The sequence below is a fragment of the Dipodomys spectabilis genome, unplaced genomic scaffold (genome assembly GCF_019054845.1).
Source record: "Dipodomys spectabilis isolate Male_0828 unplaced genomic scaffold, ASM1905484v1 ptg000095l, whole genome shotgun sequence".
In the NCBI taxonomy this organism is placed as follows: Eukaryota; Metazoa; Chordata; class Mammalia; order Rodentia; family Heteromyidae; genus Dipodomys; species Dipodomys spectabilis.
Genome location: NW_024870772.1, coordinates 44,422,119 through 44,449,164, shown reverse-complemented (window position 1 = coordinate 44,449,164; position 27,046 = coordinate 44,422,119). Strand labels below are relative to the sequence as shown.

Sequence of the window (27,046 nt, the reverse complement as noted above, 5' to 3'; positions counted from 1 at the left end):
TTTGAGTCCTTCTGCAAGCTTGTGCCATGGCCACTCTAAGCTAATCATAGAATGCAGCAAATTTAATGGCTAAAACTGTTCTCCACAAGGATTAGTGACTAGGTTTGAGTTTTGCCTAGATCCCAATCTAAAAGAATATTTGCTCTGAGAATCATGGTGTGGAATATTACATACATAAGAAGAAAATAAAGTCTGTAATACTTGGAGATAGACTGAATCTACTATAATGGCCTTCTACCACATCTTCCAAAATAGTAATCTTCCTTTTTGGGGAAACATGATTGAAAATAAAAGCTCTAAAAGGATCAAAATCTGACAATATGTTAGCCTCTTCCCAAATAAAAAACAGGAAGAAATAATAAATACTTCATTATAACAAGTCTGTGTGTACAGCACTTAGATGTGGAGACACAGAACACATGTGTTGAAATATTCTCCACTACAGAATGCACTCATGTCTTCTTGGCATTCTGCTTTCCAATTGCCCTCACTTGCTCAGAATTAAATCACAGTGAACTCATCTTTTTCTTCAACATGCTGAGGGATTACACAAATGTGGCCAATTCTAAAAACAAAACATGATGTTTTGGTGTCCTGGAATTGCAACAAAGAGTTGAAACCACTGAGAAACTAAAGAAAGAGAATAGAATTTAGGTTGAAAGATTGAAGAGAAGACATCCCTAGGAAGGGATGAAATGTCTTTCTAGGCATAGCAACAGAGCTTGGAAAGCCCTAGGGTGGCATTAGACCTGAGACACAGCCTTATAATCAGTTAGGATGCCTAGGTTTTCTTGGCCCTTTGCTTCCAATGAGAATGTGAGCATAGGTCCAGACATTTTTCTCAGACACATAGGCCTACTGAGGGTTGACCTCAGGGAAAGTCACAGATGTAGTCATACAAAATCTGAGGAACAGAACTCCATTAGACCTATGGTCTGTGGAAACACTGTGAACAGCAAAGCCACCTGAGTCTTTAGAAGGACAAACAAAGCAAGAAACTAAGGAAACTAAGAAAAACACAAAGGCAAAAAAGAATCTGAAGCCCAGGTAGGCTGAAGAACAAATGCAGAGGAAATTTTTTAGACTCAGTGCCAAATGTTCTATTCAGAATGAGATGGGCAAGGTACAGCGCTCGGGCCATTCCTCCCTAATTCTGCAGATACAGAACAGGTGTCAGGGCACTGCCAAGAGTTGGGAGATACCCTGTGGGTCACTTCTACCATCTCTGGTCACTTGTGCTTGGAGAAGCAAGAAGGGAAGGGACACAAAACTGCCAGACATTCTGCTGCTACTGGTATTGTGCAAAATGTCAAGAAAGAGTTTATCACAATCCTGAGTTTCGAGGTAGAACAGTTTTAGGATGGAAATTAGAAGGGTCATGTGAACTGCCTCCGTGGAGAGAACTCTTTTGACGACTCCCTACTGGCATTATTCTGGGGCTAAATATCTTTAAGATGTGTCACACATTCCTAAAAATAGAACTGTTATGCTTCCAACATCTTCTAAAAAGTAACTCCAAGTGTGATTATAATCTTTATTTAAATAGAAATACTCAATCACACAGGCTGGGAATTTCATTAGGATTATGTGGCACACTTGATCTCCCCCCTCCTCTGGCATAATTATTGTTTTTCTCTTTTTACTGTTTATAAAATTGTCCCTTTCTCTTGAAATCACTTAAGATAGGAAACTATGCATACTGGCATGATGATCTTCTCACTAGATTTCTGGAAAGACAACTTGAAAATTTGAGAGTATGAATGAAATTCGTTTTCCCTAGGAAACATCAGTGGCTTCTTGAGTGATATCTGAAGGGCTACAATGTGCTGAGCCCTTTAGAAAGTGTAAAGGCAAATCTTGCCTTCCCTGGCCATTTCCAAAAGACAGTGAGCCAGGTGCAATGGGAAAAATCCACCCACGCCAAACCAAACTATCCACCGAAGATGTCCCTCAGCTACCAACACCACTGGAGTTGGATAAAGACACAGAACAGTCAGTGGAAATACAACTCCAAGATCTTTGAGGTCAAAACCCAAAGGTTACTACCACCCAACCATCTTCACATTCTCCCCAGCACCAGGGAGGTGTTTCTTTGAGTGAAGGGGTATAAAAGCAGACATTTCCTCTCATTTCAGCCTCTCACTAGCTCCACCTGTCATGTAGCTCCCAGTGTAGAAACTCAAGTGGATTCTGAACAGTTCTTGCTTAGGGATTAACACTAGAGCCACAAAGAGGACACCCAGTTCTCTAGACTTTCATTCTGGTCTAAGAGGAACAAAGAGAAAGGCACAGGATCCTCCTTCCTCCCGTCTTCATGTTCCTTTTAGAAGAACTTCTAAAACATTCACATCAAAGGTTGTTAAAAGCTAGCCTGTTGAAGTGCCTCATCCTTAGGGGAGGAAACTGAGGCTCATGGAGAGTGTTATGGCTGTCTCTTGAGGAACAAACTACAGGGTTCATATGTGAGAGATCTGTGGGGGGTGGACCCCCACAGCTGAGGCCCTCCACCCTGCTGGCTCCACAGAGGACAAGGAAAGCAATTTGGTCACTAAACCCATCAGAACAAATAACTCTCCTACCTTCTTCTCTCTACTCAGCTTCTTGGTACCACTTGCTAATTTGTGGGGAATGCAATTTTAATAAACAAGTTGGAGTATACTTTTACTTGTCACAGTGTGATCAAAACTATGTTTCAAATGCTTCAAGCTGGGCACTGGTGACTCACACCTGTAATCCTAGCTATTCAGGAGGCTAAGATCTGTAGGTTGAAGCCAGCATGGGCAGAAAAGTCTTGAGACTTTTGCCTCTAATTAACCAGAAAAAACCTAAAGTAGAGGACTGGTAGAGTGTCATCTTTGAGCAAAAAGTCAAGACAGAGTGTGAGGCCCTGAGTTCAAGCCTTAGTAACAGCACAAGCGTGCATGCATGCATCCCCCCAACACCCCCACACACATACAAATATGCATATCTTCAGACTCTCAGATTTTTTTTTCCTTTTCAGAAAATATACTCTATTATCTTTCCCTTCCTGCTCAGAGGATCTCTACAGCAGATGGGATTTCTTTTTGCCTGAGGGTCGGGCCAAGAATTGGGAGCAGAGGCTGACCAGGCATCATGAGGAGGCAGGAATAGTTCAAGCCCATTAGCATCCACTCTCTTCATCAACCTTATGACCAAAAATGGATTTGTGGTATAGGTAGTCAAAGAAAGCAACATTGTCTGGACCTCTATAGAGAAACAGGACCAAGATCTGGCCCAAAGGGATGAAAGAAAAAACTGGATAACATCTTTGAGAAAATCTTTAAAAAGTGATTGTTTCAGTTGGGCACTTGTAATCAGCTTGTAATCCGAGCTACTTGAGAGGCTGAGAATGGGAGTATCATAGCTCAAGAAGAGACTGGACAGAACAGTTAGTGAGACTCCTCAAACCGTAGCTGGGTGCAGTAATGCCCCTGTCATCCCAAGTTATGTGGGAGGCTGAGAAGAGTCCCCAAGATTCTGTGTTCACAGAGGGAAGGTGGTCATGGTGTCAAGCATCTGTGAGCCTAGTAACAGACAACAGGAAACCTAAAGTAGGTAGACTGTATCTCAGGTACATACTGAATGAGAAGCAAGACCCTGTCCAAAAAATAATTAGTGAAAAGTAAGGCTAGGGGCTCAGTAGTATTGTGATAGTTTAGCAAGTATAAAGCCCTGAGTTCAAGTCCCCTGTGTCACCCAAATAAACAAACAAATAAAAGTTTCTTTCTGACCTCCTTTTTCCTTGCTTACTGATATAGAAGTCCCAAACTGAGACTGGAACAGTAGAATAACTGGAGGAGTTTGTACATAAAGATTCAAACTCCTTCTTTGAGTCTTTTTCCTTTTTTACTTCTACCATTAAAAAAAAGTCTGCTTGTTTAATCACTATTTGTAGTTAAACATATTTCCTAACTGCAAACACACACACACACACACACACACACACACACACACACACACACACACACACACACACACACACACACACTCTACATGGTCACCCAGAGGGCCCATCATTGAGGAGTAAGAATAAGTTTCAGGAGTTGTAACCACAGAATACTTCAAGTGAAAAACAGAGCACTAACACAGCATCAATCCAGCTGCACTGAGACAAATTCCAACTTAGAGGCTGCAATTAAAAGAACAGAAAAGACAACATCCCAAACCAAATTACCAGTTTTGCTGCCTGGAGAGGTGTTTTGTTGTGACCCAGAGGACTGATTTGAGAGCTATACAAATTGAGCAAAGAGTATTTTAGGGAAAAAATCATTCTTGAAGGAACGTAGCCTCCGGGCCATACTGAGTGGAATGAAAATGGAGGCCCAGAGTGGGAAAGTTCAAGAGGCTCACTCTGGTTTTCCAATCTCATGGGCCTGAGGGAAGAAGAGCAAGCCATGGGAGCTCTTTCCTCACTATCACTAATGGTTCCTAATAATGAAGAGGGCAATATTGGGCCTCTAGTTGGCTGAGAGGATCAGAAATTGCTCAGTGCCGTCAAACTAATAACTTAATATAATTGGACACTAAATTACAATGCTAGATACACAGCCTCCCCCACAGCCTCTAATTGCCAAGGAAAATCAAGCTGGAACTTCAATAAATAGAATAATCCAATTAAGTATCTCTCCTATTGGGAACTATTTAGAATTGAGGGTTTAACAGGATAGTGAGATAGGGCAGAAGAGACCAGTATTAAGGCTTTTATTGTAAGACTTTTTTAAATTGTAAAATGTGTTCAATCTATCTAAATGGCTGAGTCTTGATGTCATGATTTGAACCACCATAAATTTTTCTTCTACATGTGCTATCATTGCTCACAAATTCTTTTACTTGTATTTTAAACTAAATATAAGCACCTTTTGTTTAAAATGTCTTCAAAAACAAACCCAAAGACCAATGGAATAGAATAGAAGATCCAGAAATAAAACCACATGCCTATAGTCAGCCAATATTTGACCAAGGAGCCAAAGACACACAGTGGAAGAAACATAGCCTCTTCAACTGCTGGGAAAACTGGGAGGCCACATGCAGAAAACTATCACCATGCACCAACAGCAACTCAAAATGGATTAAAGACCTTAACATCAAACCTGAATCTCTGAAACTACTTCAGGACAGAGTAGGAGAGACACTTGAACTTACAGGCACAGGCAGGAACTTCCTGAACAGAGTTCCAGGGTCACAACAAATTGGAAAGAGACTTGACAAAGGGACTACCTTAAAATAAAAAGTTTCTGCACAGCCATAGCTATAGCAACCAAGCTAGAAAGACAACCAACTGGGAAAAATATTTACCAGCAATATATCAGACAAGGGGTTAATATCCAGTATATACAGGGAACTCAAGAAACTAATCCCTCCCAAACCTAACAAACCAATTACTAAATGGGCAAGGGAACTAAAGAGAGACTTCTCAGAAGAAGAGATAAAAATGGCAAAGAAACACATGAGGAAACGTTCACCATCCCCGGCTGTGAAGGAAATGCAAATAAAGACAATCCTGAGATACCACCTTACCCCAGTCAGAATGTCCCACATCCACAAATCAGCCAACGACAAATGCTGGAGGGGATGTGGAGAAAGAGGAACCCTATTACACTGCTGGTGGGAATGTACACTTATACAACAACTTTGGAAAGCAGTCTGGAGGGTCCTTAGAAAGCTAAAGATTGACCTCCCTTATGACCCAGTCATACCACTTCTAGGCATCTACTCTGAACAACAGGAACCAATATACAAGGACACGTGCACCTCCATGTTTATTGCAGCACTGTTCACAATAGCCAGGATATGGAAACAACCCAGATGTCCCACCACAGATGAATGGATCCAAAAATTGTGGTATCTATACACAATGGAATATTATGCAGCCATTAGAAAGGACAAAATAATGGCATTTGCAGGGAAATGGATGGAGCTAGAAGAAATCATGTTGAGCGAGGTAAGCCAAGAACAAAGAGACAAATGGCACATGGTCTCCCTGATAAGTGGATGTTAAATCCAAAATGTAAGGTGATATGACAAATTAACAAGACTTAAGAAACAAAGGACTTCCACTCATCTGGTCGAATCACTACTAAATAACACCATGCTGCTGATCCCATATATGGTATATATGTGCACACCAGAGGGAAACCAGGAGGACGACACAGAACTAGAGGGAATCAGGGAAAAACATAACAGCGGGACCCATCAGCTGCACTGGACATTGACCAAAATGAACTAAGCAACTTAATGGCAGTGATGGGAGGGAGGGAACAAGTGGGAAAGAGGGAACAGCTGATGCTATGCAAAACAAAAGAAATGTACATATCACCCAATGTGGAAGAAATAACTGTATTGCAAAGCTCATAGAATCCATAAATGTTAGAGACCACGATAGACAATTTGCCCCATGAAAGTTAGAATGTATTTGTGACTTTAACTAAGCATCACTATCCCAAAATACTGTGAAATTTGGGAAATTATGTAATCACTTAATCACAATAAAGAATTTGAAAAACAAACAAACAAACCACCCCCCAAAATCCTAGTCATCTTTTTACCATATGGAATGATCACCTAGAAGCCAGAAATTGAACTACCGAAAAATGGACTGATAAAAATGCCTGCCATTCCTTTTAACTACCTTGAGGTAGAGAGATGATAGATAAACTGCCCAATTACAACTTAGCGTGGACTGTTAAATATACATTTTTGAGGGGTTTGGTTGGAAATGGATAGTCCCTCTATTTGTCTGTAAAGGCAACAGTTGAGGGAAGAAATTTGCCATGAGTTAAGTTGGAGCAACCCCACCATAGCAAGAACTGGGCACCAAGCTTTCTGTTAGTCTGCAGGCAGCATTGGACAGGCATTGTTCTGCAAATGAGTTAGTGGGATTCCTGAAGGTGTTTCTGGAAGCATCTGGAAGCAGCTGATAAAGCTCAGGGCACATCCTTCAGGCTGAATCTTACCAGGAAAAGAGTGATGTATCTGGCATAGAAATCAAAGTACAATCAACTTCTACCCTGTAGAGCTTCCTGTATCACACTCTTTGGCTAGAACCCCGCTGGCGATTTCTACTGACTACTAAAGCATGTGCTACAAAGATGGCCTCCCAGAACTGACCCCTGGGGGGAACTGAAGCCAATGTGGAAGGATATTTGAAAGGTACTTACTGCTGGTTGAGGACAAGTGGCTGTAGTCAGACCTGAAATAAAAGATGGTAGTGTCAGAAGGATTATACATCATTTTTTCTTTATTCAAATGATTCAGTCAAGCTATAAGTTTAGTGAGTGGTGAGTTGCATTTAATGCATAAAGAAATAGTACCAACTAAAAACTATAGTGTGAAGGCTTGTTTTATGTTTGTTTGTTTATGTTTTTGTTTGAATTGCAACAGCAAAAATTTCCAAGGCATTGTAGAATGGGCATCCTTCACATGGGTCTGTGAATCCTGCTGGGAAGCTGGTAAATGTGCTAGTAAAGTGTCCAATGATTATTCACTTTTTTGAGGAGAAAGGGCCAAGAATTCAATGATATCTCGACTCCCTAGAAGGTTTAAACCCAAGCCAATGAGAATCCTTCAAGTTTCACAGGGCACTTGGGGAAAGTTTCCTGCTGATACAGCTGAAGATCCCAGTCTGTGGGGGGGTGGGAGTGGGGGAGACCCTGGGTCCTTTAATGCATCCCCATGTCAGGTACAGCTGATCAGCGGGACCTAAAGGCACTAGCCTCTTCCCTTGCCTTCAGTTCTACTATGAAGAAATCCTGCTGGGCTTAAGAGTAACAAGATATGGGCTGTGATGGGCAACATAGAGAGGGCTCCCGTGAAATGACCCCATGTGGATTTTAGGCTGAAGTCAGCTGTTGGCACTCAACTGCTCTGATACTCTGGGCCAAGGACCTGCCCAGCATAATCTCTGCTAAGTTCCTGCCCTCTGAGCCTGGCCATTAAGACTTCCCCTCTGGCAGAGTTTGGTGTAGAAGTGATTTATTTTCTCCCCCTGGGTCTCCAAAGTCATTCTCGGCAGGAAATTAATCACTTAGGCATGTAGGGATTTATTCCGCTCTGGTAGTTAGGGAATGCAGTTATGCAAATAAACTGCTTAATTACGTTTAATTTTTATAGATATACACTCCTTAGACTCAAGTTGCCTTTCTTGAATCATCCAATTTTCACTCCATTGAGCTCCTTACCACATTAAAAAGTACATTCAGAACAAAACAAAACAAACAACAACAAAAACCCCACAAGTGTCTCATATTAGCTAAAACAATCTATAGCACACAGAGCAAATGATACTTTGATGTACTGGTAGAGGAACAAAATGGAAGAAAACCAGCAGGTGGTTTTCTCTTTCCCAAATGAAATATGTTAGTAGCCTTAGAACTCTTTAATTTTAAAACTGGGAAGAGAAACAATCACCATATCCCTTTGCATATCCCATTATAGATTAGAAGCTTCATTTGCATCCATCTAACTCAATTTTTTATTTTTACTAGTTGAGAAGCAAAAGTGATACCATTGGAAAGGACCAGGAGGTGAGGAATGGTAAGGGTTTTCACTCAGTACACAGGATGGGCATCCAGGAAGGAGCTAGAAAGTAGGATGGGCTGGCCAGGGAGTGGTACCCCCGCCAGCTGGCAGAGAAGAAAGCATCAAGCATCAGTAACATTCTGAAGCCCAGGATTTCAGCACCCAACCCTGGCACATAAAATTCTTTCTGGAACCAGACCAAGGATAACTAAACTTTGGTTCAACACTTAGAAATGTAACTATATAAATGCCCAACAAACATCCACTGTGGTGAATGTAACAGCAACACGATTCCATTACAATATGATCATCTTAAAATGGCCAGACTTTCAAGAGATTACCCAACCATCCAAATAAAACATATAATAAGAATGTGTAATGTTACTATTTCTCTTAGGTTAAAAATGTGTAAGTCTTTTCAGCTAGGACTTTCCAAATCCTCCAGAAGCAGATGGGATTCACACATGCAGGCATTTGAAAGCTCCGCATAAGATGGATATGTACGCAGAATGAAATGTACACTGGAAACATAGTTTAAAAATCTTGAAGTGCAATGTAGTATTTTAGGGTAGGTGCTAACATAATTAATGCTTTTCTACCAGTTTCTCTCCCCACCCCCCAATCCAAATCCCCTAAACCTCTTGAGATTAAAGGCACTGCCTGCTTGGTCCTTCCAAATGATCAGTCTTCAAAAGTCACTCCAGTCTCCTCTGAATTCCTTTTCTATTCAGCATCCAATCTTGACAAAGCACAAATCTGATTATGTGTCCCTCTGGATGAAATTCAAGCTTGCTAGCTAAAACACAAACTCCTCTCTTGATGACTGATATCTATGGCCTGCTCTGCAGCCCAACCTCCAGCCTTGTTTGACACAGAGACAGAACTCCAACAGAAAGATGAGTCACCCGCACATTGTCCCCAGCATCTGGTCCTGAGTTATGTAATTTGCACACAGTTGCCATAATGACAAGAGATCTAATTCCTAACTGTTCTTTTCATGGTACACCATTTCAATGTGTGGCTCAAGAAATTGATAATTATATGAAGTGATGTGCCACGATTCATTCAACCACTTCCATTGTGTGCACGGTATGAGTGTTCCTGATTGCTCACTGTTACAAAGTGCATGGGAATGAGATAGTTGCACATACAGTTTTACATCTGCTTTCTTGTCCTTAAAATTACCGGGAGTGATAATACAGGATGAAGAGAAATATGCCACTTTTATACTTCTTAAAAATATTCCAAACAAGCCGGCAGCGAGCTCACTCTTAGCTACTCAGGACGCTGAGGATTGTAGTTTGAAGCCAGCCTGGAAGGAAATGCCATGACACTATCTCCAATAATAATAATTTAAAAAACACAAAAAAACTACTCAATTAAGGTAAAATGGTTTGTGGTTCCTTGGAAATGCCACACTCTTTGTATTCTCCATCACAGTGTAGCTCAGTGTAGTTCAGAGGTCTCTGTGTTCACACTTTAAAACCAGCTAAATGACCTCATCTTTCAAGCTTGAATTTAGTTTTATTTTTAATTTTATTTTATACAGTGTGTAGCTAATTCCCTGTTCTCTACATTTAGATGTATACACAACAACAAAAAGACCTACCCAGGAAAATCCAGAAGTGGTTCTATAGTTCAAAGTGGTAGAGTACTAGCTGCGAAAGAAGTTCAAGGACAGTGTCTAGGCCCTGATTCAAGCCCCAAGACTAGCGCATATATATATATATATATATGTATATATATATATACACACACACATATATATATGTATATATATGTATATATATATATGTGTGTGTATATATATATATACACACACACACACACACACACACACACATATGTATATTCTAAACAATCACCAAAGATTATCTACTGAAAACATTACCAGTGATAGACAAACTGTGAAGTTTTAAACAATTGTGTCTGCGCAAATACCTTTAAGAACCATTAGCTACTTCAGAGAACAATCAGATATTGATCAGGGTTTTCTGAGGGAGTTTGTATTCATAGCCTTTTTAGGGTCACAAGAAATAGTAGCTGGGTACCTGCCTCATGATTTCTACTTATTGGCCTTGTCTCATATAAATTTACCTGGTGGGCTCTTCATATGACATTCAAGCCTGCCAAAATAAAGCATAAATGGAAAGGTAAATTTATTAATTTTTTAATTGCAAGAACCTTTTAATTAAGCATGCAGATGAGCAGTATAAGGATTTTCTATTCTCACTCATCTGGCACACACAAAGACACATTTGCAAATATTGTATTTATTTAATATTTATGTCAATAGCCAAAAGTTAGATGTAGCCCTTTGATTATATTTTTTATATTATATATAAAGTCATTCTGTAAATAGAACTGTTAACCCCTTTTAGTGGTTACTGTCTTGCCAATTTATACATACACTCGTTATATAAACTGAAAGTCTTTTGAAATTCTCTTTTCTGGGAACTGTCGCACTTATGTCAAATTGATGTTAATGTTTCTGCATCAGCCCTGATCTGTCAACTCCGGGAATTCAGGGTGCACTGGCTCCACATTGAGAATGAGTTAAATACAGTGCCAGTAGAACATCTTAACTTAAGACTTCCGGATCCCTGCACCACACCCCCTAGTCTCCCCTCCCCCCCCCCCCCCAGCCCTTCTTTTTGTTTCTTTTTCTTGTTGGTTGTCCTGGTGCTCTACCACTTTGAGCCACAGCGCCACTACAGGTTTTCTGGTGGTTAGTTGGAGAGAAGAGTCTCACAGACTATTCTGCCCAGGCTGGCTTTGAATTGCGATCCTTAGCTCTCAGTCTCCTGAGTAGTGACTGGATCCCACTTTCTTTTTCAACTTTACAAAACTGTCCCTTTAAAATCCATTCCTCCTGTTCGCTCTCATCCCCTAGCTTAAACTCTCGGCCCATAATTTTTTTTTCCATCTTTGAAGTCACAGAGAAGTACTGGTTTAAGGCTACCCAAGGTCTCAAGAAATGGCCTGACCCCGCTATGAGTTGGGAGCTCTGTGGCAGTTGACACAGGAAGCAGTCCATGAATGAGGGCTGAGACACTGAGGAAGTCATTCCGTCAGGTCTGGTCATGTGGGAAAATGCAGCTGAGAGGCCAAATCTTGGAGAGTCACTAATGAAACAGGCATGGCAAGGTCTTGGCTTTTGTTCAGATTGACAAGGACTTGCCAGCCTTCTAGTAAGGGGTTCTGTTTCTTAAGCTAGGTCACCACTGGCAGCTGCTGACTTGCCAGCTTCTTCCATCTGAAAGCACAGAAAAGCAGGAAGCTTGCCTTCAGTAGATTGGGAAAACGGTAGTTTCAAAATAACACTCACTGTCATCATATAACACTCCCTGATTCTTAGCCTAAGCCAGGCAGCAAAGACAGCGTTTTAAGCGAAATAAATGCCTAAACAGAAAACAAAAGGCAAGTAAGCTGAGAGCTGGCTCACAACTGTAACTAGCAACTCAGCAGACTGAGTTCTGAGGATCACAGCTCATTGTCTGCCTGGGATGACAAATCCAAGAGACTCTTATCTCCAATTAACTAGCAAAAGGCCAGAAATGGAGGTATAGCTCCAAGGGTCAGTGGTAGAGCATCCCTTGAGCAAAAACAAAACAAAACCAACCAACAAACAAAAAAACAAGAGGCCAAAGATTTGAGTTCAAGCCCCAGTACGGCATAGAAAAACAACAAAAGGTAATTAGTACAGAGCAAACAGCTTTGTCTTGGGCATAGGGTTGATGGGAAAGCCACTGGGTAGGATACACGCTGGAGCCTCAGCCTTCAATTCAGGCTACTAAGGAGCCATGTGCCCTGTGAATGTTTTTCCTATCCATAACATAGTAATGAGTATAATAAAGGTTTGCCCTGTGGTGTGCTGTGTAATCTGAATGCTGAGCCAATTATTTAAGGCATCTACCAGGATGAATATAATGAACACATGAGGTTGAGGTCCCTATTTGTACTACATAAAACTCTGTTTATCAAGTCCAGTGCTCTTTCTAACAAGACTAAAGGTCTGATAAGAAATAATAAAAGACAGAAAGTTCATTATGCCAGACACTATTCTAGGAGCTGTAAACACACACCAAATCCTCACAATGACTCTGTGAGAGCGGTACTATCAACATCTCCACCAGAGGGGGAAACTGAGGCCAGAGAGAGGTGCAGTAACCAGCTCACAATTCCTTAGCAGAGGAACTGCAATTTGAATGCAGGCAGGCAGGCAGGCTGGCTTTATAATGTAACTTTCTAGGTGACCAGCATAGCCTGCCCACTGATAGTGAGAGACATGAACTTTTTCAGAACTGCCTCTTGCATCTGACAGATAATAGGATTGGCAATCAGCTTACGCTGCTATTTTGTTTACAATGGTCCCCTCCACCAGTCCTTCGTGATCCTGAGTGCCAACCCCCTCTCTCTGGTTTTCTCTGCCTGATTTGAGATGTTGAACACTACTGTAGGAAAATAATTAGCAAGGTAGACTGATTCCTGCCTCCATAATGCACAGATAATCAATGGTTCCATCTCTTCCAAAAGCTGACACCACACCAGATCATCTATCTTGCCTCTTTCTCCTTTTGCTTTTTTCTTGGTGTAGGTATGCTGAGGTTTAAACACAGGGCTTTATGCTTGCTAGGCAGTTGTTCAAATGCTTGAGATATCTCCTGGCCTTTTTAGTCTGGTTATTTTTGAGATAGGGTCTTGCTCCTAGAGCCATGATTCTTCTGTTTATACTAGGATTCCAGCTTCTCACTGTAGTGGAATTACAAATGAGTGACACTATATCCAGCTATGGGTCCAGAGGAGGTCTCATGAATTTTTTGCCTGTCCTGACCTCAAATTACAATCCTCCCGATTTGTGCCTCCCAAGTAGCTATGATTAATTACAGGTGCATGTGGGCCACCAGCATATGGCCTCTATTCCCTTCTATAGAATCTTTTCTATTAGCAACGATTGTCCAATTAGAGCCTATGTTGAAGAAATTTTCCCCACTTCATTCTATCCTCTAACTAATGCCTTTCTGGGCTCCTTTCTTTTCCAGACAAATAATTCTGTTACTTCTCCCTCATTTTCTATGCTCTTCTGAGGCCATTCTAACTCTTCTACCTCCACCATCCCACTGACAGATATTCCATTGTCTCCAGTAATAAAATGGCAGTTCACAGCAAGACCTTATCTCAAAAACAAAAACCAAAACAACAAAAGAAAACAAAAAACCAATCTGAATGTGATGGTACACTCCGGTAACCCCGGCTAAACGAGAGGAAGACTAGGAAGATTATAGTACTAAGCTTGCCTGTGAAAAAAGTGAGAAACTCTATCTGAAAAATAAACTACAAATGCAACTTAAAGGACTGGTAGTGTGGCTCAAGGGATAGGTAGAGTGCTTGTGTAACCAATGAAATGTACTTGAATTCAAAGTCCAGTACAAAACAAGCAAAAAAGAAAAGACATTTCCTGTTCCTCATCTTAGTTTCTTAGTTGCACAGCCTGTCTTTCCTTTCTTCCCACTTCTCCTCTCAGCCTTAACCATCCTCCTTGACCTGACATTTAAATGTGATGCTTTCTTAAGGCTGAGTGTGTCAATCAGCCAAGGAAACAGTAGATAGCATAGCACATCCTAAATGTAAAGTGTTCACTAGGAGACTCTATTGATTTCATCTCTCCCAGGGCTTCAGGTGCCTTGATTAGGCAGCTAGTTCCAAAGGCAATGCGGTCATGCAGACCTCCCTCCTCACTGAGTTCCAGACAAAGCCCCACCATTTGCTGACTCACTGACTTCCCTTGGCTATCTCTCCAGACCTCAGATACCTGCTCAAAACTTAACATCGTATACTCTGATTGGGAAGGCACTACAGGTTCCTACTTTGAGATCCCAACAGGAAATAAACTCTCTACTCACAAAAATCCACAAAAAATGATTCCGTGGACCCTAAAGTAAATACCACTGTCTCAGTGGATGGATGTATCATTGAGGTGGACCGTGGAGGAAGGCTAGCTTCACCTGGTGGACAGGCATGCCAGGTAGAAAGGTGCAGAGCTGGCAGAGAGCAGCAGCAAAACCTGCCAGATGTATCCAGTTGTAGGAGGCAAAGAAGCACTTGTGGAGAAATAGCAAGAGAGAGAAAGAAGGAGTCCACAAGTCACATTAACTTCTGGTGCTAGATAGATGACAGTCATAAAAGTGTGCATGGGTGAGAGACATGATCAGATTTATGCTTTAAAAATAGTAACATCTGGCACCAGTGGCTCAAGCTTATAATCCTAGCTACTCAAGGGGTTGAGATCTGAAGATCATGATTCAAAGGTCAGGAAATTCTGTGAGATTCTTACTTCTAATTAGCTTCCAAAAGTGCCAGAATTAGAGCTCAAGTGGTAGAGTGTTGGCCTTGAGCACAAAGCTTAATGACAGTGCCTAGGCCCTGAGTTCAAGCCCTACGACCTGCATGAAATATTAACAACAGTAACAAACATTTACTGAGTGTTTTCTACATGATTTATACTCAACCTCCACAAGATGACATAAGAAATGTGGAACAGAAGCTGAGCACCGGTGGCTCACACTTTTCATTCTAATTACTCAGGAGGCTAAGATCTGAGGATTGAAGTTCAGAGCCAGCTCAGGAAGACAAATCCATGAAACTTTAATCCCTAATTGTCCAGCAAAAAGCAGGACGTCGAGGTTCAAATGGTAGAGTGCCAGCCATTAGCAAAGAAAAACGTAGCAAGAGCCTGAGGCCCTGAGTTCAAACCCCACTAAGTGGAATAGAGGAAGGAGGGGCAGAAAGAACTCTCGAGGAGTAAATAAATGATGAACAGCTTTTCTGAAAATTAAAACTTGAAGGATGTAATGAGCATACAGTGTAATTATTTTATTTAAAGGCATGCCATGTTTAACCTCTATTTTTAGCTTATGAGTGCTAGTGATGTAATAAGTCTTCACAAAACTCTTATCAAAGCTACACAGTGTAGGGACATGCAGCAGACAACCCGCTCCCCCCCCCCCCCCCCCCAGCAATGGCAACTGTCACCCTGATGCCTGGTTGCCTGGGGATGATGTCATCCTGGAGGTCAGGGCTGCCCCTCCCTTCTCCAAGGCAGAGCCCTTGAGAACCCCAGTTTTAGGAGAGCTCTTCAAGTTGAAGATGAATGGACTAGTGAACCCTCTATTTAACCAACTATTTTTTTTAAAAAAATGGTTAATTTGGCTTTGTTGCTTCTGTTTATTGTTCATAGCCCAGCTGACCCGAGTGGAGGGTGGGAGAGGAAAAAGCAAAGTTCTTACATTAAAGTTAACAAATGCTGGAGGTGTGTGTAGCTCAGTTGCCAGGGTGTTTGTCTGGCATGCGTGGCACCTCGGGTTCTATCCTCAGCAGCATTAAAAAATAAATTGATAAGTGTCACATATATAAAGTGCATGAAAAAGCAAAAGAAAGAAACATAATCCCATAGTACGAGAGGTAACCGCATCATGCATAAGTCAAAATTTGGAGACCAGAGAAAACCACTGAGGGGTGAACTGAAGTGTCACATGCGGGGTGGTTGTGATGGCTGCAAGGAAGGGCCAGTTTGGAAGGCAAGACGGGCTGCCGCCTTTCTGCAGGTCAGGTCAGAACCCTGGATCTATTCTGGGCCTGGACTGTTTTCCTGCCTCTTTACAAGGGAGCCCAAACCCAGAGATTAGCTTCAAACCTCCGAGGCCTCGCAGGCGTGGGGTTTTCTGTATCCTGGGCAGCTCCTGCTTCTCCTGCAGGGTGGACAGGAAAAGCCACCCCTTCCTCCGGCGCAGCCGGCCGAGGTGCTGATTCTGCACCGGAAAATCCGTTAGCGATAGGGGCTGGGTGGAAGCGTGTGCAAGGACATTCATCTCTGTCAGGACACCCGGTCTTTTGTCCCACTCAGGAAAACCATGTTGTTAGCGAAGGACTAATTAGTCTCCATAGGTTTGCGCTAATTGTTTAAGTGTACCGAAGCGCACCGGGCATGGCAACCTCTTTACATACACAGGGCCAGATCACACCCAGCAGGTGCCCAAGCGAGGCGGGTCGGGGCGGGACAGGTGAGCGCCAGAGGCCGGGAAGTTGGGCGGGAGCTGGCCGGGGAGCCAAGACGGCTCGGCAGCGTGGATCAAGTCCCACCACGAAGCCGGGACGTGGCCGGAGCCGACTCTTCTCTGACTTCCAGAGACTCCCGGGTGTGGGACGTGCCTCCCTCCGGCCCGCTCTCACCTCCCGGGAAGGGCTCCCGGAGAGACCCGGGGGAGGCCGGGGCAGGTGCAAGCGCATCTCTAGTCTCAGAGTGATACCGAGGGGCACCGCCTGGGCCCGGCACTCGCACGAGGACGGAGGACAACAGGAGCCGCTGGGACCACGCGGAATCCCGGTGCCAACCCTCCTCCTCGCGAGGCGGGCATCCCTCCCATCTTTAGCCCCGGAACACGGGGATGTGCTCCGAGGCTGGTCGGGAGGGAGCCGCTCCCCAGCATCGGGGAGCCCCCCCCCACCCCCGCGCCCCGATCCCAGCACAGCGGCTTCGCTCTAGGACTCGGAGGGAGTCCCCGCCCGTCGCCCAGCCCCGCACTGCCGGGCCCCGCGCCTCACCCTCCGGTCTCGGCGCCCGAGTCCACGCAGTCGTCCTCCTCGCCGCCGCCGCCGCCACCCGCCTTCGGGTCCATGACGCGCGTCCCGGCCGCGCTCCGCTCACTCCGGACCGCCTGGCCCGGCCCTGCCCGGCTCTGCCTGGCTCCAGCTCCAGCCCGCCGGGCTCCGGCCCCGGCGCCTCGCAGCCGCGGATCCCGCAAACAACTCGGGCGCTCGCGGCCCGCCCCCTTAGCTGAGCCGCGCCGCGCCGCGCCGCGCCCTCTCCTGGCCGCGCCCCTTGCCGCTCCAGGAGTGCGCGTGTGCACGGGGTGCGCGTGTGCACGGGGTGCGCGTGTGCACGGGGTGCGCGTGTGCACGCGGCTGTGGGCAAGCACAGCGCCGGCGGAGTGCACGGCGGAGGTGGGGGGGGGGGGGCGCATGGGCTCGAGCTTGTGTGCACGAACGCATGCGCGCGCCCTCGTAGTTCGCCGGATTGTACACGTGGGAGGACGCAAGTATATATATGCACTTCGGTGGTGGATTTTCATTTGCACACACACGCGTGTGCGTTCGCATGCAAAAGTTGCCCCTTTCCCCTGGACCCCACAGCAGGGATCACCCTGAGGGGTTTCCAGTCCTAGGAAAAACCCCACTCACACACCGGCAACCCGAGAGGGACAGTTTTGCTGGGGGCGAGGGCGGACCGGTGGGAACACCTGGGTGTTTTCTGGTAGTTTCCTCAGAATTGCCAGCGCTGAATACATTATCACACTGGAAGGCGTTTGCACTGCTCCTGCCAGCTTGCATTGTTCTGTTATTTTTTAAAAATACCTTTAAAAATGAAGTAGCCTCAGGGTGGGTTAGTGCTCATTATTGGGGAGGGTCTCCTAGTAGAGTGGCAGAGTGGCAGGGGCCAATGAGAGAGGGGAGGGAGGGGATCTGAACACCTGGCATTGAATTCTGGCAGTCCAAATGATTGGAAATCACTTGTTTTTAGTTCCTTCTCACTTTATTTCTAGGGGGACACTGTTTTGGGGCATGGAATCCAGGGCTTTAGGTGTGCTAGGCAAGCACTCTACTACTGAGCTCCATCCCAGCCACTTTCTTCTCTTATAAGGCAAGTTCTTTGGGTCTTGATTTCCTCGTTTATAAGATAGGGCTATTGTGATCTACTTGGTATCTCTGTGGAGAGTTAAGTATGATCTTGTTCTGTAAAATATTTAGCATGGATCCTGACATACTCCAAGCACTCATCATGGACACCTGCCATTACAAACGAAGCCTCAGCTACCTGTATTCTCCTTGTCATTTTGCAAAAGTGCCACCCTCTAGGTGGCTAGTGAGACCATGAAGTGGAATTGTTTCATTCCTCTCTCCCTTTTCGCCTTCCCTCCTGCTCTTCCTTTTTACTTGTCTGCCCCAATATCACCCCTTTTGAACTCATCTCCAATACATTACACAAAAGGGAAATCTAGTTAACAAAACAGAAAATGCAATCCATCATTAGGAAAAAAAAAAACCCATTGGTGAATGTACAACTTCAAATCTAAACAGAATTTGCAGAGCCCTAAATTGCTTGCACCCAAACTAGCATATATGATTGGTGCCCATAAACAGAAAGTAGACATGCTTCCCCATATTATATGCTTTTGTTTTGTTTTTGGTCAGTTGTGGGGCTTGAACTCTGGGCTTGGGCACTGTCCGTGTGCTCTTCAGCTCAAGGCAAGCACTCTACCACTTGAGCCACAGCACCACTTCCGGTTTTCTAGTGGTTTATTGGAGATAAGAGTCTCACGGACTTTCCTGCGCCAGGCTGGCTTTGAACCATGATCCTCAGATCTCAGCCTCATGAGTAGCTACGATTATAGGTATGAGCCACCGGCATCCAGCTTATGCTTTGATTTTTAGAATGTCCCTCAGTAGGCTTGGTTACTTACCAAGTTGGTTGGCTTTTGAGAGGTGATTGGATTTTGAGGGCTCTAACCTGATCAGGGCACTAAGCTCTAACTGAATGGATGATTAGAAGTAGGTCTTGGTTGAGGAAATAAGTACTGGAGGCTTGTCTTTGAAAAAAATACATCTTGCCCCCACACCCTTCCTCTCTGTCTCTACCTCCTGTCTGCCATGAGATGAGTAGAGTTGCTCCACCAGATCCTCTCCACTATGATGTTCTGCCTCACTGCAGGTCTAAAAATATGGAGCCAAGCAAATGTACATCTGAAATTATGAATCCCAAACAACTCTCTTCCTTTTAAATGAGTTTTGCCAGGTATGTTGTTACAATGATGCAAATTGATTAACACAGAAAACTGGTACCAACAAGAGGGGCCATTGTTATGACAATAACTGACCATGAGATGCAGAAGCCTTTGAAACTAATTTGTTTTATTGTGCTGGTACTGGGGCCTCATGCTTTTATGTTGAAAGCTGGTGCCCTACCACCTGTCACATCTCCGTGTCATTTTTGCTGATTATCTGGAGATAAGAGTCTCATAGACTTTTCTCCTGGGGATAGGAGTTGATTTTTGAACCGTGATCCTCAGATCTCAGCCTCCTGAGATCTAGCTAGTAGTTAGTGTAATAGGCATGAATCACCAGTACCTAGTCTTTGGAACTAATTTGATGTGAGAATTTGGAAGAGTTTGGAGAAGCAGGCTAGAAAAAAGCTTAGAAAGCTGTATATGGAACTTCAGGGGTGATTCAAGTGGGAGCACAGATGACCAAACTACCAATAGGAATGTGGACAGTGAAGACCAGGCTCTTGAGGTCTCTGTTGGGAATTTTACTAGAAGCCATATTGTGCTACATTCTTAGAGAAAAAAAATGTACATTTTGTCCATGATCTGAGACTTTGTGAGAATTTGAATTTTACAAGTGATGAGTTTGTTGAGATAAATCCTTCCTCTCTTAATTTGTTTGTCTCAGGTATTTTTGTCACAGTGAGAAGATAACTAACGTGCCTTGATTCCTAGAAGAAAACCCTCAAATGGTCAAGAAACATTGTGGGTGAGGTGTGGTAAGGTGTCATTCATACAGTTTTATGTATTTCATTGGAAAACTGTTTACTAAACAGGTGATGATCTCAGCATATACAAATGAGGGAAAATAGCAACAGAGGATCCCTGCCCTCTGAGAGTCTGTAATCCAGAGGGAGTGACTTAAGACTAGTATATTTTGAGAAAGAAAGAATTTAAGAATTTGAATTGGAATGTCAGGGAAAGGGATACTTGCGTCTTCTACTTCAGAGTTTTTGTACTCTGTTTCTTCTCCCTGAAACATTTTCTTCAAGATTTGCTAGATTTCCTTCACATTTTCTTCAAGATGCTGTTCAGATAACTCATCATCAGAGAGACTTTCTCAATGAATCCCATGTAATAGCATTCAGATCTACTTTTTATTTTGGTTTCATTAGTGCCTGGTGGATGTTAGTTTTATTTCCTAATTGTCTGTTCTTTCCTTCTTACCTCTATCCTGGCTCCAAAAGGATGAGTGCTCTGTTCACTACTGTACCCTCAGCACCTAGAGCAGCCTTCAGATGGCAGTAAGTGAATGGGAAGCAGCCCCTGTGTGAGAGTGGGGCTGGGGAGGAGGAGGGCACTCTAGGTAGAGAGATAGTCAGGTGTATGGTTGTGCTGGGCACTGATCATTCAATTAGAGGTAGAAAGAAGCAATCTGGGTGACAAGCTGAGCATTTGACACAAATGTGAGGTCTCCAGGAAGCCCTCAGGAGATCATAGGTTAATTGGAAAATAGAAAGACAAATGCAACACCAATTAATGCAGATTAAACGAATGGGAAAAACGGTCAAAAGTTAAATATAATGAGCACTCTGTCTTATTGTCCTCTCAGCCATGGGGAAGCCTTCCTTCCATTATTCTTTGTCTATCCTATTCTTCCTATATGTACCTCATTTAATCCTTGGCAAAGTCCTGTGAAGTGGACTTACTCTCAATTTTATAGTTGCATCAGCATCTGAGGATAGTGTTAGCAGAGCACTGACGTTTATGGCAGGAAATATGACAGGCCTATAAATATGACCCATGAATTCTAGAGCTTGACCTTTATATTTAAATGTAAGGACTGTGCTAGGGATTTTTCATATCTTTAATTCTTATAAAATCCTTGTGAGGCTTCCATTGCCTTTAAAAGGGGTGGGGAGGCTGTTGATCTAAATCTCACAGGAAACTCCAAACACTAAAAACTACAAAGCTTTAATCTGAGTGTGATGGCACACATCTGTAATCCCAGCATCTGGAAAAATAAGGTAGAAGACAGGCTAGGCTAGGGTTATACAGAGACATGTTATCTGAAAAAACAAATAAGCCCTCCAAGTAAAACACACACACACACACACACACACACACACACACACACACACAGAGCTATGTGTGAAGCCTGGCAATATACAAAATGTCACTGGGTTTTTATTTGACTTTTTTCAGAATTCTGTGAGCATTACTCTCATGTTTTATTTACCTACTCCGCTTTAGAAAACAAGATCCTTCATTTGTATATTTTGAGTACCAGGCAATGACTGGTGCCAGGAATTTACTGTGCAGCAACCAAAGGTGGGTCCAGGCATAATGAGGTTTCTGTGGTCAGGAGAAGGCATTTCTCATGGTCCGTGGTCTGCGAGCAAAGCTAGCCTTCCTTCTTCCTTACACAACTCCTTGTAGCCCTTGTACACCTGAGAGGTCCACAGTGGACCAGAATATAAAGCCCTCTATTCCAGGAAGATCAAAAGAATCTGGGGGTAAATAAAGCAAGTCACTTTTGCTGATGCATATAAGAGATGAGTAATCAAAATGGCCCAGGAGTAACTGGGAGGGGCTAAAGTTTTAAATAACATAAGGTAGCTGGGAAGGTGGCTCTGTGGTAGAGCACTTGCCTTGCATGCATGAGGCCCTGGGTTCGATTCCTCAGCACCACATAAGCAGGAAAAAAAAGCCGGAAGTGGCACTGTGGCTCAAGTGGTAGAGCACTAGCCTTGAGCTGAAGAGCTGAGGGACAGCGCCGAGGCCCAGAGTTCAGGCCCATGACTGGACCCCCCCCCCAAAATAACATAAGGTAATACATAGCTTTAAGATAACAACTTTAAATCAAGAGACTGAAACTGACATAAAAATTTCCAGTATCAGCTAGGTACCAGTGGCTCATGCCTACAATCCTAGCTACTCAGGAAGCTGAGTTCAAAGCCAGCCTGGCAAAGTCCATGAAATTCTTATTTCTAATTATCTACAAAAAAGCTGGAAGTGGAGCTGTGGCTCAAGTGATAGAGCATCTAGCCTTGTCTGAAAAAGCTAAGTGACAGTAGCCAGGCTCTGAATTCAAGCCCCAGTACAAGCACAGAAAAAGCAAGCAAGCAAGCAAAGAAAAGAAGAGAAGAGAAAGGAAGAAATAAATCTCCAGGACTTGTGATTTTGTCTGGATTTGGGTTTGAAGTTAGAGGAAAGGTAGAATCACTTCCACTGCATGAATTTAGGCCATTTTCATGAAGACTAATCAGATTCTTTAAATAGACCTTTAAATAAAATACATGTTTCAGCTATTTGGCAGCAAATAAAGCTGGGAAATATGCTGATTTGCGAAGTTTTCTTCACTCATTTACAGTAATTAATTTATTAAAAATCCCACATTTTCCCACAACAAAAGTTTTCAGGTTATAGAGACATTAAAAAAATAATAGAGACATGAAAAAAACATTACTTTCTTCCAAGTCTCCAGAAGAGTTTGTCTAATGTGAAAAATAAATATTATGATCATGACAAGAAAAATTATAAACTATTGACAAATCTACTCGCACAAAGAAAGCCACTAGCCTGCAAGCGAGCATAAGGGACCAGATGGCAAAGGGATAAATGAAAGGGAAGATAAACTGTTGAGTTGGAAAATCATCCCATTAAAATATAAATGACTCCACTTTGATCCAGGAGAGCAGAGATAGTGGTCCCATCTGGACCACCAAGGACTCAGCCTACAGATTAAGGGGATCCAGAGATAGGGACTAAACCAGACACCTACCTAACGACCCACCCACCCATGATGGCTCTTCAATAGGCAGGATAGTGAGTGTAAAATGAGCTGAAATGTGTACAATGTCAGGAAAAGTGCTGTGGAACTTTAAGAATGTGCAGGAAACCCTAGACTCCTGAAACTGGCCTCCAAGCTCCTGTGAGGATATACCAGGCTTCTGGAAACCATGGCCACATCACCTGTTCACCATGATAATGAGGACCTAGATTGTTCTTACTTGATGCTCACTTTTCCCTTTAGTGACCCAGGATCCCAGAGCTCAGTTGCCCAAGACACAATTGCTTTGCGAGGGCCACCAGAGCCAACTCTCACAGCCTACAGCTTAAATGGACCTCCATTGTCTCCCAGTTCTAGAGGCCAGACATCTGAAATCGGGTATGGGCAGAGTCAGTTTCTTCTGAGGCCTCCCTCCTTGACTTGAAGTGACACCTTCTCACTGTTTTTACCTGGTTTCCAGACATGGGTGGTTCATACCCAGGCAGTAGGCTTAGGTCTGAGGACTGGAGTTACAAGTCAATACAGATCCATAAGACCACCCAAAAGGCCAGAAGTGGAGTGATAGCTCAAGTGAAAGAGCACTAGCTTTGAGCACAAAAGCTTAGAGACAGAGCCTAGGCCCTGAGTTCAAGCTCAAGGACCAGCACGCACATTCTCTCTCTGTCTCTCTGTCTCTGTCTGTCTGTCTGTCTCTCTCTCTCACAGACACACACACACTGCCAAAACACATATGCACATACAAACACACACACATACACACACACACACACAAGGGCATCATGATGGGCCACATGTTATTGGTCAAATATTATGCTCACCATTTTAAAAAATCTCTGTCTACCTAACTGTTTCCCGGCTCAGATGGAACCCAAACTACAATGAGGGAACAAGAGTGATGAGTGCTTTGGGATACTTCCTCCTGGGAGTGGGATAGAGCAGTCTGGGATTTGGGGGAAAAGTCTTTTTGGCAGACAGAACATGGTTTGTGTATTGTTCCACGCTCACCATCTTTTAAAAGAAGGCTTAGAATTTATTGAAGTTCTCATCATGAAACAGAGCCCACACAGTTCAGATCATGAAGCTTCCTCCCTCTGGGAGATGAACTGGAAAAGACATGAAGAAAGTTTATACCGAGTGACAAGAACGGACCCAAATGGACATTGGGTGATTTGTAACTTCCCTCAGCACGAGTAATCTAATCCAGAAAACATTATGTTCTGAACTGGCTGTACTTTTTAATGTTTTCACTTTTTCATAGTATTTTCCAGAATTCAAAGTATTTTATCTGAGTCATCTTTAGGTGAATTAGGTCACTTTCTTCCCAGTCCATTTATGACTGACAGTCTCCCAATGTAAGCTGGCTTTTAAAATCTGGAGTTTCCTCAGTACCTTGGGGTTAGGCTAAATGTTCTCCTGCCAAAGGGGAGCAGATTGATCTTGCAAGTTCCCCACATCATCTTCTGCATTATGATACCATGATCAGATTACTGTTTTGCAGAAGGGCAAGTCTAAGAGTGCAACTCCATCTAACCCCTGAATTTTCTCCCAGGGCTGAAATTGAATAGAAAATGGAATAAATCATGGTAATAGGAAACTGGCTGTGTGCTTTGGAATGGTAACTAGCTGCAGGGTTTTGTCACCTTGGAAACAGGCAAAACTCAATATGGGGACTTAGAGGGTTAAGGGTACTAACTCAAAATATATCTGAATTTGGCTTCCTGGTGGGAGGAAATACATGTGGGATTTTATCTCTGAGTCTCAGAACACTGACATGTGGGGTTCTAAGAGATTTAAGAAACCAACAGTGCAGAAACCAAAAAGATCAAGGTGCCTATTCTGGCTTGAAGTAAAAAAGAGGCGATGTGAGTGAGTTGTGGAAAGTTCTATGTTGTTTTGTACTTGATGCTAAATATCAGCATGATTCATGGGGGTGGGGGGAGGGAACTGCCAAACATCTGCCCTTTTGGTTTACATGATGCCAAACATTTAGATATTTGAAAAAATTTCAAATGTCTGGAAGTGGAGTCACAAATTTCTAGATGAACAATTGTTTCTGTTTTTGTTTTTTTAAATCTACATTTTGGGGTTGTGCAATAATTTTTTGCCAGAGTTGCTTTGTAACTAATGTTACTCATGTAATTGGAATTTACATTGCATATCCGTGTGCACATGTGTTGGACTTAGAGCCTGAGCTTTGTCCCTTAGCTTTATGGCTCAAGGCTAGTACTCTACCACTTGAGTCACAGCTCTACTTCTGGCTTTTTGGTAATTAATTGGCAATAAGAGCCTCACAGACTTTCCTGCCCAGGCTGGCTCTGAACTGTGATCCTCAGATCTCAGCCTCCTGAATAGCTAGGATTCCAGATGTGAGCCACTGGTGCTTGACACAGAGGTTTTTATAAACTAACCGTATTTTACTTTTTTTCCGAGAGAAAAATGGTAGAGATTTTTACCGATACTATGGCAGCATTCCGTGCACCCTCCTCCCTAGAGCGCTCTCTGACCATGGCCTGCGTAATGTCACCTCTGCAAAGAATCCTCTGCTTCTCAGATTCTTTCGCTGGGTCCTTTAGATTAATGTGACTTCCAGCATGAGCATCTCTGTTCCACTACCCCTTCTCGTCCTTTTCTTATGTTTTGGTGACCCCATGAATTCTCAAGAATACAAGTATTATTCAAATGTTGATGACTTCTACATTTATATTTGAACCATGTCCTTCAGCTAACCTTCAGTACTAAGTCTAATTCCTCACAAGACATTTCACTTGGTTGTCTCAGAGATGTACCACATTCAACATTTTTTCACATAATAATTAAGATCTTCATTCCCATTCCCACCCCACCCCACCCCCATATTTCTGAGAAATGACCTCACTATCCACCAGAAACCAAGGGCTCATGTTTGATTCCTTCATCTCTTCTGCCTCTTCAATCTACCTGTTCAGCTACCCCTTCTGTCTCCAATTTTCCCCCTTCCCCAGTCCAAGCAATTGTTGCTGCTGATTTCTTAACTGGCATAAAGGCCCTCACTAGTTCTTCATACCAGGGGTACACTCTTGCAGAAATGCAAACCAGATCCTGTTTCTACTCTGCTTAGTCTTCTAATCAATCAACACCTCTAGGAGTAGCAGAAAGAATGGGCGTGCAGGCCTACACTATAAATTATGTGTTAGCAGTCCTGAGTTTGAAGTGCCTGTGGGGGTAAATTGGCAGTTGTAGAAGTCCCAGCAGGGAATTGTCTTAGTTTGGGCTGCTGTAACAGGCACAAACGGAATGGCTTATAAGTAATAGAGATTTATTTCTCATAGATTTTTGGGGACGGCATTAAAAATTCTGGTTCAAAGTGGCAGCATAGTCAGATCTTGATGAAGGCTCTCTTCCAGGTTACAAATGGACTTTTATTTTTTTTTTTGTCAGTCACTGGGTTTAAACGCTGGGCCTGGACACTGTCCCTGAAGCTCTTTAGCTCAAAGCTAGTGCTCTACCACTTGAGCCACAGAGCCACTTCTGGTTTTCTGGTGGTTTACTAGAAATAAGAGTCTCACGGACTTTCCTGCCTGGGCTGTCATTGAACTTCAATCCTCAAATCTTAGCCTCCTGAGTAGCTAGGACTACAGGTGTGAGCCACCAGCACCCGGCTTAACTACTTCTTATATCATCAATGGCAGGAAAAAAGACAGAGTAACCTACTTTAAGGGTACTGATCCTATCATGAAGGCTCCTTTCTCATCATTTAATTACCTCTCGAAAGCCTGTCTTCAAATACCATCACAGATTCAGGTTTCAACATATGTGGAAGACACACAAATGTTCTGTCCATAACAGAGATGTAAAGATGGTAAGTGATTCAGAAATTATCACAAAGGGTCAAAGGCAAATAAACTCTGGACCCTTTCCC

The 27,046-nt window shown here is 43.3% G+C and overlaps 1 protein-coding gene across 1 annotated transcript in view; it reads right to left on the bottom strand.

Annotated features, from left to right (window-relative positions):
• Positions 1 to 17,315, bottom strand: part of Fam124a (family with sequence similarity 124 member A) — a 48,192-nt gene extending 30,877 nt beyond the window's left edge. The window contains exons 1-2 of the mRNA XM_042685520.1: positions 17,140 to 17,315; positions 7,179 to 7,210 (exon numbers count right to left, since the gene is read on the bottom strand). Coding sequence (XP_042541454.1) covers positions 7,179 to 7,210; positions 17,140 to 17,213 — 106 coding nt within the window. The 5' untranslated portion in view covers positions 17,214 to 17,315. The remainder of the gene's footprint in view (positions 1 to 7,178; positions 7,211 to 17,139) is intronic.
• Positions 17,316 to 27,046: the final 9,731 nt, after the last annotated feature.